This window comes from Amphiprion ocellaris, chromosome 19 (assembly GCF_022539595.1).
Source record: "Amphiprion ocellaris isolate individual 3 ecotype Okinawa chromosome 19, ASM2253959v1, whole genome shotgun sequence".
NCBI classification, from domain to species: domain Eukaryota; kingdom Metazoa; phylum Chordata; class Actinopteri; family Pomacentridae; genus Amphiprion; species Amphiprion ocellaris.
The window spans coordinates 2625936-2643341 of record NC_072784.1 but is presented as its reverse complement, the minus strand read 5'-3'; the positions used below and the strand labels follow the sequence as shown (position 1 = coordinate 2643341).

At 37.8% G+C, this 17406-nt stretch overlaps 1 protein-coding gene across 7 annotated transcripts; it reads right to left on the bottom strand.

Annotated features, from left to right (window-relative positions):
* Positions 1 to 6085: 6085 nt before the first annotated feature.
* Positions 6086 to 15385, bottom strand: LOC111586692 (cytochrome c oxidase assembly factor 3 homolog, mitochondrial). Of its 7 annotated transcripts, XM_055005079.1 has the most exons (6): positions 15153 to 15294; positions 11068 to 11114; positions 9174 to 9237; positions 8738 to 9057; positions 7451 to 7740; positions 6086 to 7365 (listed from the first exon to the last, which is right to left on the bottom strand). In XM_055005079.1, exons 4-6 carry the CDS (start codon positions 9012 to 9014, stop codon positions 7177 to 7179), a joined length of 756 nt encoding a protein of 251 aa, XP_054861054.1. In that variant the 5' UTR covers positions 9015 to 9057; positions 9174 to 9237; positions 11068 to 11114; positions 15153 to 15294; the 3' UTR covers positions 6086 to 7176. The 7 variants fall into 7 exon arrangements, with proteins under 7 accessions (XP_054861054.1, XP_054861053.1, XP_054861052.1 ...); XM_055005078.1 differs by having other exon boundaries at positions 9174 to 11114; XM_055005077.1 differs by having other exon boundaries at positions 8738 to 9237.
* Positions 15386 to 17406: the final 2021 nt, after the last annotated feature.

Sequence of the window (17406 nt, the reverse complement as noted above, 5' to 3'; positions counted from 1 at the left end):
TAGAGAAACAAAAGGAGTGTGATTTTTTTTTAACCAACATAAAATGATGAGGTGCAGCCAGAACATTAACTCTTGGTTAAGATCAACACCATGATTGCATTGCATAGATATTAGGATATCTATATAGTGATGAGTGTAAGAGTAGATTAAACAAGAATAATGTATGTGGAGATGTGTGCAGGTTGTTACTAGGATTAAATGTGATATAAATTCAAAAATATCTCTTTCCTGCTGACACTTTGCTGCACAGACAATTAACTAGCACTGGTGTGCAGTTTTATTTGATATGTGGAGTCTAGCTTTACCTGAAGGAAAACACGGATTAGCTGCAAACCAAAGCACTCCATATTGTTTGCATTTCTTTAAACCAATCACAGTCCTCATGGGCGGAGCTAAACGAAGGCTGTGGCTCCCTCATAGTCAGTGTCTATACCAAATTTTAAACTACAGATCTATTTAGAATGTCTCAACAGCCTGTGTCACATTAATAAATGTATGATTAGTCCTTATTAAATGTTTCAGTAAGCAGGGAAAGTGTATTTTTTAAGTTTTACAACACTCGTTTTTGGAGAAAAACATCTACTATTACACAGTATCATGTCCTGTTTTACAAAAGACAGAAAAACATAATGATTTAAATATATTTCATTGAATCTGAAAATGCTGTGAACATTTTGGAGCTGTTGGAATTTATAATATAGTCACGTTTAACCACTGCAACCATTAATGCACGTCAATGTGGAGCTAATTTTATGTATTTTGTGTGGGTTTATGGGTAATCTACAGCACTATATGATATTTTTTTTATAGCCAATTTATGTCACATTTTAAAGTAACTACAGTTATACAATAGATGCAGTGCTTTTAAATTCATGATACTATATTCTGCATTTAAAAAACTAACAACATACTAATCAAGATACATATTAATATCTGAGCGATTTTGGCTTTTCTCTCATGATTAATCAACTTTAAAACCATGATTAGTTCCTGACTGTTTCATTTGAGGATACCAGCGTCACAACCCACCTTGTTGTGTATATTTATGCACAATATTAATTTATGGCTTAAGATGGGATATGAAATTGTTTTTTTAACATGCCTTGTTTCAGTCTGCTGCCACTGTTTGCTTTTAAAATCCTCATCACCTCGTTTTCTGACTTGTTTCCTCTCCATCAGCCTGTCTGTGCCTGCCTCCAGCATACCTCAAGTTCCAGCCCACTTCTTCTTCTAATACTTTCCTCTACTTTCCTTCTTCTCGTTGCAAAACTCCTCTGACTTCATTCAGTTCAGTTCAGCTGACCTCAGCAGCGTAAACATTACAGCTCTCATTCATTCATTGATATTTACTAGTTAGACAGTTGGCTCTGTGACCACACACACACACACACACACACACACACACACACACACACACACACACACACACACACACACACACACACACACACACACACACACACACACACACACACACACACACACACACACACACACCTGCAGACCTGTTAAGTTACACTGGTCTGACCTCTGCCTATACGAACACATAAAGACAGGCCTGGACAGGTTGGCTGCTGAGGATATAAGGTGTTGTGAAGGACACAGGAGAAGATATTAAATCATTTATGAATTTTCTGGTTTACAAATTAATTGAGTTACGCCCATGAAGTAAAGGATTCAGTAGTACAGCACAATTATGAGGTACTTAGGTCGAAGATCTGCACTTTTAACTTCTCTGCATTGACTTGATCGCTTCAGTTACTGGTCTGTTTGCAGATTCAGATAAATAACACAACATTTAAGCAACAAATGGAGTCTTATCTTAACCTGTAATAAGATGATGTATTATTGGGGCAAACTTACAAGACATCCAACATTATAATAAAAAATTAACCACAGCTTCGAAAGCTGCAATATTCAAGTGTCATCCACAAGAATGCATCCATAAATTACTATCTAATGATGTAAACATCATTAATCACACTTTTTGCCAGCGTGATTAATGATGAATTTTATGTTAAGGTACACACAACATGTGTAACTGACACAATCTGAGAGTTGCCTGCAGCCGAAAACATCACCACACATGGTAAATGGATCAATGAAGCGATGTTTAAATTGTTGGATGTACAGATAGTCAACAGAGTAGATATTAACATTTGACTGTATTGCAATAGATTTATTTAATATTTGTAGATTCATTTTATGTTTTTTTTAATTTAATATTTGGGTTGGGGGACTGCCCACACCTGGGACTGGGATCTTCCTGCATGGAGTCTCCATGTTCTCCTGTACATATGTGGGTTTTCTCCAGGTTCTCCAACTTCCTCCCACAGTCCAAAAACATGCTGAGGTTAATCGATGATCCTAAACTATCGGTTGGTGTGAATGTGAGTGATTGTTTGTCTCTATATGTAGTCCTGTGACAGACTGTTACCTGTCCAGGTGTCCTCTACCTTCACCCTAAATCAGCTGGGACTGACTCCAGCCTCCCACAACCTTAATGGATGGATTTGCATTGGAAATTCTTACAGATTTTGTCGTGTTGTCTTTGCTCACAGGTTGTTGGTGTTGGATGTAAGCCTGGGCAGTGTTAAATGGAGGACAAGCTGTTGTCAGCCAGATGCTAAAGAAAATCACTATAATTTCAAATTTCTCATCAATACTTTGTCCCACAGAAAAGCGTTTACTATCATTTAAAGGGCTAAGTTCTGTTCTGTTTTGATATGATGTGTATATTGTGAAATTATCAGGATTTTGTGAGATATTCACCCATAATCAGGATGGTGAAAATGGAATAAATTGGTAAATATTATTCTGCTAATGTGTCATCTTTCTTCATGTATCTACAAACATCTACTATCACCTTGTATAACTGGAAAGGTCAAGTCATGAAGTTTCATTTGCAATAAATGTTTTGTAGGCCTGACATTCTTTGCATGAAGACTCATTCTTCACCAATTAACATGTAATCCCTTTAAAGTCCTTGCAAAAATCAATGGCAAACAGTTTGACATCATTGTTTAGAGAGGTTTCCTTGAAATAACTGTCCTGCTTGTATGTAGATTTGATGGATCATCTGGGATTAGTTCACTTCTGTTTGGAGTTTCATACAGAACATTTTACAGGATTCTATAAAAAGTTCTCCCTGCTTTGTTTCTTTATTTCTATTCCTTCCTTTGTGTATCTGTAAACATCATTTCTTTACACACATTGCACGTCTCACTCTATATATAAACTGCATAATTACAGGTCAAATGTTGTTTCATGGCGGCATTTTCTATTGTACATGTGCAGTTGTTTGGACTTTAAAAGACATTGTGAGGCCATGTGGGCACGTCTCCCAGTGGGTGGATCTGAAAAACTGCAGCTGGATCTCAATGCAAAGCGCCCTCTAGTGGTATCTTTGCTTACAGCCGCTGGTTATACACGTGGACTGTTTTGTCCAGCAGAAAGCAGCAGATTTGGCTAACTAGCAGCCTGGTCACCACAGAAAAGGAAAGCTGTGCATTATGGGAGCTCTCAGCACGGCGTGGGCCATGATCGGACCAATCAGCTTCACTTGGCAGAAGTCTGACACTGTTTTAACTGGATGCATCGTTAACCTCAGCCGTCTAAACCCATCCAACACCGGACCAGCCTCATGTAATTCTATGTTGCAGTAATGACACATGCAGTCAAGTATACTTTCAGTAACACGGTTTTCCACACACGGCTTGGTTTTAACTCTTAATTCTGGCGATTTATCTTTACTCTACATCCAAATAAAAGCAGCAACATGCACAAACACACAGAAAAACACAGCGTGGGCATTGTTTCTGTGTCATTGTCACACTCTCGACCCTCTTCTCTGTTCTTACATACATGTCGCACACTTGTAAGTGACTTATAGGTAAAAATACTGACATATGTATTATTTTATCCAAACAGGGTCAGGGATGGCACAGCCTCCTCTGGAATCTCTGGGTGACCCCAAACAAGACTCAAGGGTCCAACAGTATACTTATCTCTGAATGAAGTAACACTGCCTACATTAAGGACAGCAAACAGATGTGGAAAAGACCACCAAGACAAATGGAAATGGCTTAAAAAGATGCACAAAATGACTAAAAATAGACTGCAACAACTACAAGGAGGCATAGCATGACCACAGAGAGAGTCAACAACCACAAAGAGGCTAAAAGTTACTACAAAGAGACACAAAATAACCAAAGAGACACAGAACAACTGCAAAGAGGGACGACAACAACAAACACATGACGACAATAAAGAGACACAAAGCGACTTTAAATAGAAGCAAAACAACAACAAAGTAACACAGATCACCATGAAGAAATACAAAGAGACAGACTGCAAAGAGACACAAACAACCACAGAGATGCAACAGACTCAAAACACCTACAAAGAAGCACATCTTAACCCTCCTGTTGTCTTCATTAACGGGCGCCAAAAAAAGTAGTTCCCTTGTCAGAAAAAAATCCAAAAACTCATCAAAAAATTCCCCAAATTTATAAAACTTTGCAAAACCTTCAGGAAGAAAATTCCAAAAAATTCCTTAAAAGTTTCCCTTAAAAGTTTTATTTAAAAAAAAAAAAAAAAAAAAAAAATCCCCAAATTTTGCAAGAAATAAAAATGTAAAAAATAAAAAAATAAAAAATGTAAATGAATAAAAATCTTCCAAAAAAAAATCCTAAAAACATCTAAAGTGATTCCATATATAGCAGTAAAAGTTCTCATATTTTTTTGAAGAACATTCGGAAAAAAATCAACCAAAATCCAGCGAATTTCGCTGGATTTTGGTTGATTTTTCTCTGAAATACAGAAACATCTTTTGTTAGCATTTCTCTTTTGCAACAAACAATGTTGCACTGTGAAAATCTATTTTTTTCCCCCACATTTTCAAACTTTAAAACAGGTCAATTTGACCCGCAGGACGACGCGAGGGTTAACTACAGATTCAAACATAAGTCAACCATAGAGAAACACAAAACAACTACGTGGGAAGCAAAACAAATGGCATCGAGATGCAAAGTGATGGGGAAGGAACAGACACAACACTAAGAGATATACATCTACACAACTACAAAGACACAGTGTAGAAAGAGACACAAACAACGACACAGAGATGCAAAATAACTCCAAAAGAGTAGTTTGTGTCCTTAAGTCTTCTCGTGCAAAATGTCTGGTGGCTTTTGCATTTCTGCCCTTCGTAGCTTTTCCATTCAGACGATTGGCATGACCAGCATCTATTTATTATCTCATAATAGAATATTTGATGTTGTTTATATAACCAAATAAGCAGAAAAACTATTAACAATGTACACTTTATTACTCTTCAAGAACCAGGAGAGGCTTGACTCTCAGTGGTAAACAAACATAAGGTGGTTAAAGGTTTATTTCAGCGTTTGAATTTCAGTTAGGCAAACAGAAACACATTATCTTGAAGCTACAGGTTCAGAAATCTCTAGATTATATATTAGTATGAGCCAGGAAAAGTGTGTCTCTTCTCACAGATGTATGATTTTCTGAATTATCCTAGCGCCCCCTGGTGACCATGTTGGAAGGTTAACAGTAGTTTCAAACCAAGACGCTCCTCTGAGTCACAGCAAATGACAGATTCTTCTATAGTTTAACCCCAAAACCAAAACACGAGGAAAGATTCTTAATGTGGTGATAGTCTTCATTTAGCTTCATAGATTCTAAACTATTCATTTCTGATTTATTTTTTTTTGAATTGGTGATATAATAATTATTGATTTGTGAAGTTGTGAGATTATTAAGAAGCAAAGTAAAAATTTAGTGCAGTTAAAAATGTCTACTTAATTTCAAATTTTGCCATTTTCCCCCACCTTTCAAAACTTCAGATCAAACTGCTCACTAAATATTGATTATCTTATTCTTTATTTAACTGATCCTAATATTTAATAACATCTATCTATCTGTCTGTCTGTTTAAATGTTCTAGTACGTATTTTCCACAAATGTTGCTTTAGAACTCTTCTGATGATGCTAACTTTGCTCTTGCTACTTCCGTTTGAGAGATATGGGGAAACAAGGACTCACATAAAATTATTTCATCAGTGTAATCATTGTTTTTATGCCATTTATTGTTTTCAGAACACTAATTAGGCTAATAAATGTAATTCTAAATACAAAATGACAACAAAAGGGAATATGCTACTGCAGAAGTCAAATTATTTCACCTACAGATTATTTTCTATCGACTTAAGATCACAGTTACCTTGTTGCAAACCAAACTTAAGTAAAAGAAGACTTAATTGACTAAACTATTCTTAGGTGCCAAAACAAAACCATTCTGTAGAGTCAAAGACATTCGTTAGTATGAGTGATGCTGACCCACTACATAATGAATATAATGTAAAACTCAACAGCTGCTATAGGAAGGAGGGTCTCAAACAGTTCACAAATATTTGAATAAATCAGTGTTAACATTAGCAGTAATTTTACAGGAAGCTCACAAAACAAAGAGCTGCTGAGGCGGGCTGCTCAGGAAGAAGCTGCAGATGGGAGGTAGTGGTGGGATCAGGTCCACAAATGGCCACGTGCACGCTGGTCATGTCATTTTTATGGCAACTTTTTTAAAGGCAACAATTTTATTGTAAACCTTCTTGCTGTGTGGTTTAGCATGGAAGTACGTTGTATTCAGGAAAGAAAGGACAACTATCTCAAAAAATATTAAGATGCCAACTAAATAACTCATAATTAGAAGTTTCAATCTCGAAATTGGGTCTTTATCATGACTATTTTTGAAGTCAGAGGCAGAAGTCTTTGAACAAAGTATTTTATAATGTCGTGCTAAACATTAAAAATATAGAGAAATGTAAAGCAAAGATGTAAAGTTTCATCCTAAACCAATCTCTTCCAAGATAACTATACCTCCATCTACCGAGGAGTCACTGATGTGTCAGACATCGCTCTCCACCACCATCACCACCACATCAAATGAGGGAATATGGGAGCACTGTTTAGTGTGTAAGAAAATTGAATTTGCATAGTAACTATAGCAGTTAGATAAAAACAGTGGAGTAGTAAGTCTAATAGTAGCCTCTGACATGTAGCAATAGACAAGTACTTAGTCTCATATCGTAAAGATACCTCAAATTTGTACTTAAAGTCAGTACATGAGTGAGTGTATTTGGTAACATGCCACTACTGTTTAAGGCCTCCTTGAACAAAGAAAGTTCTTTCTCTGGTGGCACTTTCTTGTATTGAAAGGTGCATTTCCATCCTTTTCCAGGGCGCCACAGGATCTGGAACCCGGACAGTTTGAACTCATCTGATACGTCACCGGTTCTCCTCTCACCCACATCCACTGATCAGCCAGGTAACGCAGACCCGTCCACACCTAGTAACATTTAGCAGACAGATACATGTAAGCACAACGGGTGAATTGCTCCACAGCACAAATACAGAGTAGAAAACTGCCTGACTGCTCTAGTGGTAGACTCTTGTGCAATCTCTCGAGCAAGATCGTGGTCTTCGGGAGTGATCAGGGTGGCCAGGTCATAGCGGTGGTTCTGGTAAGGAGTGTTTGCCTCATTTGGGTCCACAGTCTCCAGAGACCTGCAGTGCTCTAAGGCCTCCTCCCATGTCTTGTTCTCCTTCACCAGGAACAGCTTCTCATCAGAACACATGAAGGAATGCTTGGCATTACATTCATCGACCTCCCACTTTTTTGTTCCGGGGTACTTAAAAGCACAGTTTTCAGGTGGGAGTGGATCTGTAAAAAGTTGGAAACGTAGAGAAAAGATGTACTGTAGATGCTTAGATGGGTTTCAAAAAGGTCTGCCATAGTTTCTTGCTGACTGGCAGTTGAAGGCATTTATCACACAGGTGGTTTGTTATTAATTGGACATAAATCAGACTTTGACGTAATTAAATCCTCTAAAATGAAGCGTGTTAGTAATACCACGTGTGTCACAACATATCCTTGCTGAATTTGAGCCACTAAAAGTCAGAATCAGTCATAGTCTGGGCTATTATGACTCCTTAATACACCCATTGAAGCTGGTGGTTGGTGAAGATTACGGTCTATGGTTCAAATCAAGTCTAAATATTCACCCTCCACTATGAGAGCTTATATCTTGCACCCAAGCTTCTCACAATGTCTGACAAATGCACGGCAGGTAACAGTACAAGTGGTGTTCACAATGTTTGGGGACTGTTTGTGTCATCTCGAGTCATGACACCGTGCTAATAACAGGAAGAACTGAATTACACATGTCTATGTGACCACGGGTAGGTACACATTTGTAATTTCTCCTTGGACCACAAGTTAGAGCAGAGAACAAACATCACATTCTGTGTCAGTCAGAGTCACCCTTCACTGGTGAGGAGAGGTGAGTTAACAGTGACTATTAGGAGAAGAAACAACAGTTTTAACAAAAAAAGAATCTGTAGTTTTTAAAACCGGACACGGCACAACGTGTCAGGAGTGCACCAGTAAACTAAAGTTAAAGGACACAGTTTAGGAGACGGTTCTTGATGTGTTTTCATAACGGGATTTTTGGGGAGCAACGCAAAAACTCCAGCATCACTGCACAAAGCGACTATACTCTTTGGGGTGGCAGCAAAATTCTAATCAGGTCCAGCTTTTTGATTGCCCCTCATAGATACAAGGTTTGCTGGAATAGTAATAATTTGACACAGTTAATATTTAACAAGAGTCAATAGTTTGCATCTCAATACCAGACAAGTGTCAGATATGTGCTGCTCACCTTCTTCCCAGATGATGAAGTTGGCTATCTCATCTCCTCTGGACCATTTCCATGGACTTGATGCATCCTCTCGGTACAGTCCAATCCAGCCTGACCCCCCATAGTAGTCCTCATTCTCAGTTGCATCTCTGATTGTGACCAGATCAGTGTGGTGGGTCCTGCAGTAGTTCTGTGCTTTAGCCCAGCTTGTCTTATAAGAGCCACTGTAAAATCTATATTTCAGCCCATTCCCACATCCAGGAGTGAGGAAGACCAGCAGGAGGACAAGAATGTACATCTTCTTCACTGTGTCTTCTGCAGCTGGACTGATGCAAGAGAAACTAAACATTTACATCCATGAAAGAGACACAGAAAGAGAGAAAAGTTCAGAGTGAAAAAGACACATGATGTTTTCCTATTTGCTGTGTTTCGTTTAGCCCTGTGATGGACTGGCTACCTGTCCAGGTGTCCTCTGCCTTCGCCCCAAGTCAGCTGGGATAGACTCCAGCACCCCAGCGACCCTAATGACGATCAAGCGGTGTATAGATGATGGATGGATGTGTTTCGTTTAAGATCTTCTAAAACATATACTGTATTATTTAGAAATGTCCCACTGCATATACAGATCTCTCTGAACAGTGAAGATCTGGCACAGCTGATCAAGTTAGGAAACAGCTAACACCCCAAAACACACACACACACACACAAATTAACTATATATTCAAATCAACTGATACATTTTTAATAAGATCAAAAAAGCATAAAATTCCAAATTAAAGAAAGAAAATAATTTGTAAAAGTATGATGTAAAATGAAACAAATAGGACTCTAAATAGCATAAAATAAGTTTATATAATTAGATCTGAAAAGCCTCTTAAAGTAATAACACCTGGAACTCTCCTGGATGCATAAAATGCTCTGTAAGGTTATGTTGAATTGTATATTATGGTCTAGAAAGAGTGTTAAAGCAGGACACCACTGGATTCTTCAGATCATTCATGAGTGTACTGCCCCTGTATGCCACAGCTTTAATTTTTAAAGAGTGTTGTCCATAGAAACTACTCCATGTGAACATTTTATGAGCTGAAACTACAGTGTTGTGTTTATCTGCACCTGTTTTCAAAAATGTACACGAGTTAAACAAATGGCCTTTGAGGTCTCCAGGAGGATGAACATCTACCTGCATGTACAGCGTTGATTTCAAAACAGAGCACAGATAAATGAGAATCAACTAATGGAGCTTGTTTGTAATTCTGGACTAACATCTGCTGCACAGAGATGCTGAATTAATTTTGAACCACTGGATGTTGTCCCATAGATTATCACATATTTCATCACATGATATTCACTTCTTTAAATGAGTATTCTAATTTTATTGTCAATGCAGAGATTTACTCCTTTGGCGTGGTTCAACATTCTAAATTTCCTGCTGCAATTCAGCTGCTGTTTTCTTCTACAGAGTAAAGAAAAAGATGGAATGATAGATGTGTAATGACAAAATCATGTTTTAAATTTTATGTTTGGGTAAAGCAAATTGGAAAAATTTAAACTTCAAGTTGAATTGAGCTGCTCATTTAAGTGGAATCAAATGATTTAATAAATTAATATTAGTTGTTAACTTAATTTGGATAAACTTAATTCAATCATGTGTTACAAATTGAAGCAATTCTTTCTTTCCTTTTTGAACCAGACTAGATTTTTACCTGGATAACTTGAGAGTCCAATCAGTAGGAAACTGTGACATGGGATGATATTTAAGAATTAAATAAGTATGGTGCAAAAGACACTTGAACTTGTTTTATTGCACTAATCGAGGTTGTTTTCTCCTGACTCTCTGATTCTCTCAGATGTTCGTTACTTTGGATAAAAAAGTCTGTTAAATGAAATTGTAGAATTGTAGATTAAACCTCCATCTACACCAAATGAACTGAAAATCAGCAGCAAACAACTAATTTACATAGTAGTGAAGCAGACAGTCTAATTTAAGAATACAGCCCAAGATTTAACTGGAAATTGAACGACTTCACTATGATACAGGCTACATAACCAGTGCAAGTCCTTCCAGCAACATCTACCTTTCATGCAGCCCCAGTAGGCAGCCACCTGTTATACTTGACTCTCCAGAACTGTTTCTACAGCAGAACTTACCTCAGGCGACGGCAGCAGGGAAATCAGCTGTGAAAGTCTGGGTTATTAGGTAATGTTATGCTCACTTCAGAGGCCAACAGCGCCAATCACAGCTCTGATGGTCAGTCACAACATCATGCAAAACGTCACCGGACATGCAGATCAACCATGGCAACGTACCTCCTTGCATCCTGTTTTTTTGAGCTGAGGAATCTTTTACTCACCTGAGGATGCAAAGCAGCAGTTCCGGAGCTTCTCTCTGACCTAAAGACTTAAGCAAAGCATTAAGGAAATGTCATGATATCCACGAAGCACATGTAAGGTCTGTTTAGGGCTTGAACGCAACAAATACTGCAAGTTAGATAAGACATGTGAGTCTTTACAACTTCTAGCCACCTGGCAGAAGTCCATGTTCACTCTTTTTCACTCTCCTTTTGCTGTTTACCAACTCCTGAAAGGAAGTTTGGTCTTTTTAGGTGTAAAATGCTCCATTATATTCACTGCATGGTTGTTAACTGTGTCTCTGCTGTGTGATTTTTGGGGTGGATCCGAATATTCGGATCTCGAAATAAATATTCGGATACCACCATCATGACTGGATATTCGGGTCCAGTCCTACATTTTGAATAGCAATGGCCTGTGCATGTATCTCAGACTCTGAAAGAGGAGCTTTTCCATCCTTACTCTTCACCATGATAACGCTTCCAAAATGTGGTTGTGAGTGTAATGCATTTTGGTCAAGAAAGAAATGTATATACTAGGACCTGACAGTTAGACCAGACAAACAACCAGACAGTACCTGACTGACCAGGTGTAATGCATTTTGGTGACAAACAATCAAACAACAACAACAAACACGTCTGAATGGATTCCCCCAGAATAGTGAAGACATATTGCTTCATTATAGTACAAAAAACAGAGATTATTTATTTACATGCTGCAGAGGGCGTACACACATCTGGACACCCTTGATGCATCTGTAAGGATTACATTCTTTCACTTCTCAAGTGCCTTTAATTCCATCCAGCCCCAACTGTTACAGGAAAAGATGGAGAAGATGAAGGTGGATCCATCACTGGTTATGTGGTGTTTGGATTACCTTTCCCTCAGACAACAGTACGTCTACAGAACAGTGTCTCAAGCACTATCGTGAGCAGCACAGGGGCTCCACAAGGAACCGTGGTGGCTCCATTCCTGTTAACCATCTACACAGCGGATCTCCAACACAACACCACCACCTGCTTTCTGCAGAAACTTTCAGATGACACCGCTGTGGTCAGCCTCATCACAGTGAGCAATGAGGAGGAGTATAGGGACGCAACAAACAACTTTGTAGAGTGGAGTGCACACAATCAACTCCATCTCAACATCGCAAAAACAGAAGAGATAGTTGTGGATTTCAGGAGGGGCAGGAGGAGGAGTTAACCAACACCAATCACCATCAGGGGCACTGAGGTGGAGGTGGTCGCCAACCACAGGTACTTTGGTGTGCAGCTTGACAGGGAGCTGGACTGGAAGGGTCATATGGAGGTGGTGTACAGGAAGGGACAAAGCTGACTCTATTTCTTAAGGAGGCTAAGGGCATTTAACCCTCCTGTTATCCTCATTTACAGGCACCAAAAAATATTGCTTCCTTGTCTGAAAAAAAATCCAAAAATTGAGCCAAAAATTCCCCAAATTTCGGATAATTTGCAAAACCTTCAGGATGAAAATTCCAATAATTCCTTAAAAGTTTCCCTTAAAAGTTTTATTTTTAAAAAAATCACCCAAATTTGGCAAGAAAATTCTTGTAAATATTTTCAAAAAAATGAGTAAAAATCTTTCAAAAAAATCCTAAAAATATCTAAAGTGACTAGAGCTGGCTATATACGAGCCTAAGCTGTATCCTTTTTCATAATGCTAAAATATTCCGCAGAAACACCACAGGCGCAGTAAGATCTTATGGTAAAATATGTTTTGTTTTTTTTCTCAACAGACGGTGCCACAGAGACCAACGGTGAACATGAATTAGAGGTTCTGTTCAGTGGGAGCGATGTAGTTTTTGTTTCAGGTTCAAATTGATTTTTTTTTTTTTTAAAAATAGGAAGTTGGACTAAATTGGCAGAATTCAGAATGGAGTTAGGTGTAGTAATGCTTTTTTTTCTGCAGTGTCTAAATTTTAATTTGGTAGGAATTACACAGCTAAAGGGATGTTTACTGTATAAATCATTTTGCTTTTGCAAACTAGAACATCTTTGAGATATGGTGGAGCTCTAGCTGCAGCATTTTGGATCAACTGGAGGTTTTTCATGGAGTTATTGGGACATCGTGGTACAAATAAGTACATGGACTCGTTTTTAAGCATCCTTTTCTTCACGGTCACCTAAACACTTTTCATTAAATTACAAAGAATGTCCTTGCAGAGGAAGCTGTCTAATGTAAAATTTAGTGATGGGCAGGTGAAGCCTCATGAAGCTCTGAGGCTTTCCATACAATCGTGCTGAAAAGATTCAAAGCTTCAAGGCTTAAGCGACAGTGACATCTGGTGGACAACTGGAGCCCTAGCAAAAGTGCCCAATTTTCACTTCTTTTTTTTTTTTTTTTTTAGTTTTCCAACGCTACAGTATTTTGTTTAACATTTTTTGTGGCTTCCTTGCTCCCAGATTTTCACTTTTTTAAAACATTTTTTTAGTGCAAAAAAACTGAATTTGACTGTAATTGAAAGAAAAACTATTAAAAACCAAACAAATATTCATTACAACTTTTGGATTCATTTAAATCAACTGATTGGAAGGATATGAAGAGAAAGCTGTCCCAATTTTCCTTCTAATTATTACTGTTAACTGTCCACTGTCCATTAACTGTTTTGTCCACAAAACATAAAGAACACACTTGATTCAAAGAAAGCTTGAATTAATGTAATCTTTCAGAAATCAGTCATTTTACAGTGTTTCCAAATGGAAAAGACACCGTGAAAAAAATCAATAATATCCTTATATGAGTTGTGTGAAGCTCCATGCAGTTTATGGATGTCACACATCAGTCCCCCGCTCAACACTTAGGGACCCAGGAGCACTACGTTTGGGTTTGGGCAAGTTCATATTCAAGAGTTGGCGCCAGTCCGAGGCCCTCTCATGATGTGGATCTTTGCTTCATCATCCAGCTCGTCCAGGATTCTCTCCTGTTTGACCGACAGGATGGTGTAGCTAACTGGACAGCTACCGGTTAAAGGAAAACACGACGGGACATTGAAAAAAAAGGCTATGTGTCTGTGTGTTTTTTTATAAAGCATTCTTGGACTGGACACTCTGAACCAGCCTGATGGGTACCAAAATAGAATCCTACACGGCTAATCATGTGGCCACAACGGATCTTTACTGAGTTTAGTTTAGGTACTCAGAATAAATCACATTTACAGACACAAGACAAAGCAAATCAACCCTTCTGAATAATCAAGATTTAAGAATAAATTGGTCTTAAAATCTGGACAGATCTTTACCTAACGTACACTTGGATAAAGTACATGAAATCTTCAGCTTGGATTTATTAAAAAGGAGACACAAAATGACAAAAACAAGACGCAAAATGACAAAAACGAGACACAAATCGACAAAAAAGGGCAAATGAACCAGGTCATGTTTGGGGCTACTCTTGAAAACAGTCTTCTTCCATCAGCTGGAAAACTCTTTCCTGCCTCCAGTGACTGGATTTTCCAATAAGACAATGCCTCTCGCCACACAGCAAGGTCAGCTAAAGCCTGGATGGTGAACCAGAACATTAGAACCATGCCTTGGCTGCTCAATCACCAGATCTAAATCAAACTGAAAACCTGTGGAAAATCATCAAACGCTAAATGGAGAGCCACAAGCCCAAAAACAAAGCAGATTAGTTAGAATTAGGCAACAGGAATGGGCTGCTGTGACAGCAGAACAATGTCAGAAGCTGGTGGAGAACATCCAAGATGCATGGATGCAGTCATCAGAAACTATGGTTTTGAATCAGTACTAACTACTGTGTGGATCATGGGACTAAAACAGAAAAGAAAACATAGAATCCTAAAAGCTGCTTTTGGCAGAACAATACCATAACTACTGATGGAAGAACTGAAGTGATTTTGGTTATTATCAAGAAAACCATGGAAAATGTCTGATATCAGCTCTTAAATTGGAAACCCTTATGAGCTGTTTTTATTGTTATCATTATATTTGTCCAAACAAATGTACCTTTAGTTGTACCAGGCATTAAAATGAACAAGAAATTGAAGAAAACAAGGGTGCTCTGATGGGTTTTTCCATTACTTCACACACTGTGACCTGTCAGTGAAGGATACACATGCCGACCACAAACGCTCCGATAGCCAGGCCGGTCAGCCGGTTCCTTCTGCGGAGCCTCGCTGCGTTCTGCTTCCAGTAGTCGAGCTCCTGTCGGCTGCCGCGGAGCTGCTTCTCTGCCGCCGTTAGTGAAGCTTTAGCTGATCCTTCTGCTCCTTTCTCCGCCATGTTTGTTTAGATAACCAGCTGCTTGGAGGTTACACGACCCGGAAGCGGCCGTCTTTCAAAATACAAGCAGGCGTCGTGACTATACCGCCTCCTGCTGGTCGGAGTGAGAAAAACAGCAACCCCAACAACAGCGGATATTGACTTGGCTTCAAAATATATTTATTAAATTAAAATAAATTACAAGAATAATTCAGAGAATGATGGATACTTTTTCAAGCAGTAATATACTCATATAAAGAGTATTCTCATAGAGATAGTATTGGTAGAATGGGCTACTTTCTAAAACAATCATTTGAATTCCTCTGCTTCCTCCAACTACAGCACACAGAAGAAACACATCATTTGATTCCAAAGCAAAATGCCACGATAATCCTTTTCTTCCTCTTTTAAATGTTTTTTAGGTTTGTTTTTTTACAGACGCTATTGTCAAAATAGGACACCCTTTTATTTTGAAATTAAAAAAAATAATAATACGACGTTCAAAGCTATCAGAACCAACAGCCACTACAAGGAGTACTCATTTAGTTCATAATTCTTATGTATTTGTGAGTTATTTAAATTATACACATTAGGAGATTATGTAAAATACTTACCAATACCTGTTGGAGCCGTTATTAGTCTGGTAATTCTAAGCATTCAAATTAAAACATGGATATGCTAGTTTCTTAGTTAGGTAAAGTTGGCAAGATACTCACAGATTCGGACTTCCGGCATCAATAACTCATGAGATATACGTTGTAATAACATAAACAATGCCTCTTTCCCATTGCTGTAAGCTAGACAATGTGCTACGAGGCCAGTTTTATCAAAAGTCGCTGTCTTTCAAGCTTCAGAAATAACATTGATGTCTATGAGCAGCCGGCTGTGCAACGAGTGAACAGGGACCGTCTGCAAATAGCAAAACCGCTGCAATAGCGAAGAGAGACACTATAAATATTCAATAACTTAACTTTTATACACTGTAGTGTCACCAAATTTACTGCAGCCATCAATTGTCTCCTGCTGGTCATACTACAACTCTTGGTTTGACATTGAATAAAAAATCTGAATTTTAAGGAATTTTCATTATTTTAGTATTGTTTTATTAGTAATAAATTCAATAATTTCACTCTTGTGTACTGTAGTATCACCAAAATCACTGGAGCCTTCAATTGGCTTCTGCTGGTCATACTACAACTCTTGGTTTGATATCAAGTACAAAATTAAAATTTTAAATCATTTTTATTCGTAGTAAAATTCATTAACTTCACTCATGTACTTTAGTGTCACCAAACTCGCTGATGCCATCAGTTGTCTCCTGACTGTCACAGTATAATCCTTGGTTTGATATTATATACAAAATCTGAATTTTAAGGAATTTTTATTGGTAATAAAATTCAATAACTTCACTCTTATGCACTGTACTGTCACCAAATTCACTGGAGCCATCAGTTGACTCCTGCTGGTCATACTACAACTCTTGGTTTGATATTAAATAAAAAAAATCTGAATTTTAAGGAATTTTTTTCTTATTTTATTAGTAATAAAATTCAAAAATTTCCCTCTTATGTATTGCAGAATGATTACACTCTATCAGTTGGATCCTGCTGATCACGCTACAACTCTTGGTTTGATATTTAAATATTTTTCATGATTTTAAGGATTTTTTTTAGTATTGAAATTATTGTTATATATATCAAATATTTTTTGTTGTAACAGATAAAAGTGCTCATCCATTTGTTTGGTAGATTGTGGAACATTAATAACCAAAAGTACCAGAATTTTATTTTATTTGGGTTGTTTATTGCCATGTGAACTTGTGCACACAATTTAGTGTGCATGCTTGTGTGAAGTTTAAGGATTATGAGTATATGTATAAATATATATACCAAACTAAACTGTTTAGACTGTCTTCTCAAGTACTGACGATTGGGAAGAAAGACATTAAGATGCCTTCTTACAAGGCTGCAGCGTTAACTGATTCATTTAAACCATAATATTAAACAGCGAATAATATTTTCCAAGTTAAGGACTGCACGGACAATACTTGGAAGAAAAAACTTGAAGGTATGATTAGTAAGACCCTTTTGATGGTTGGATCGAGTT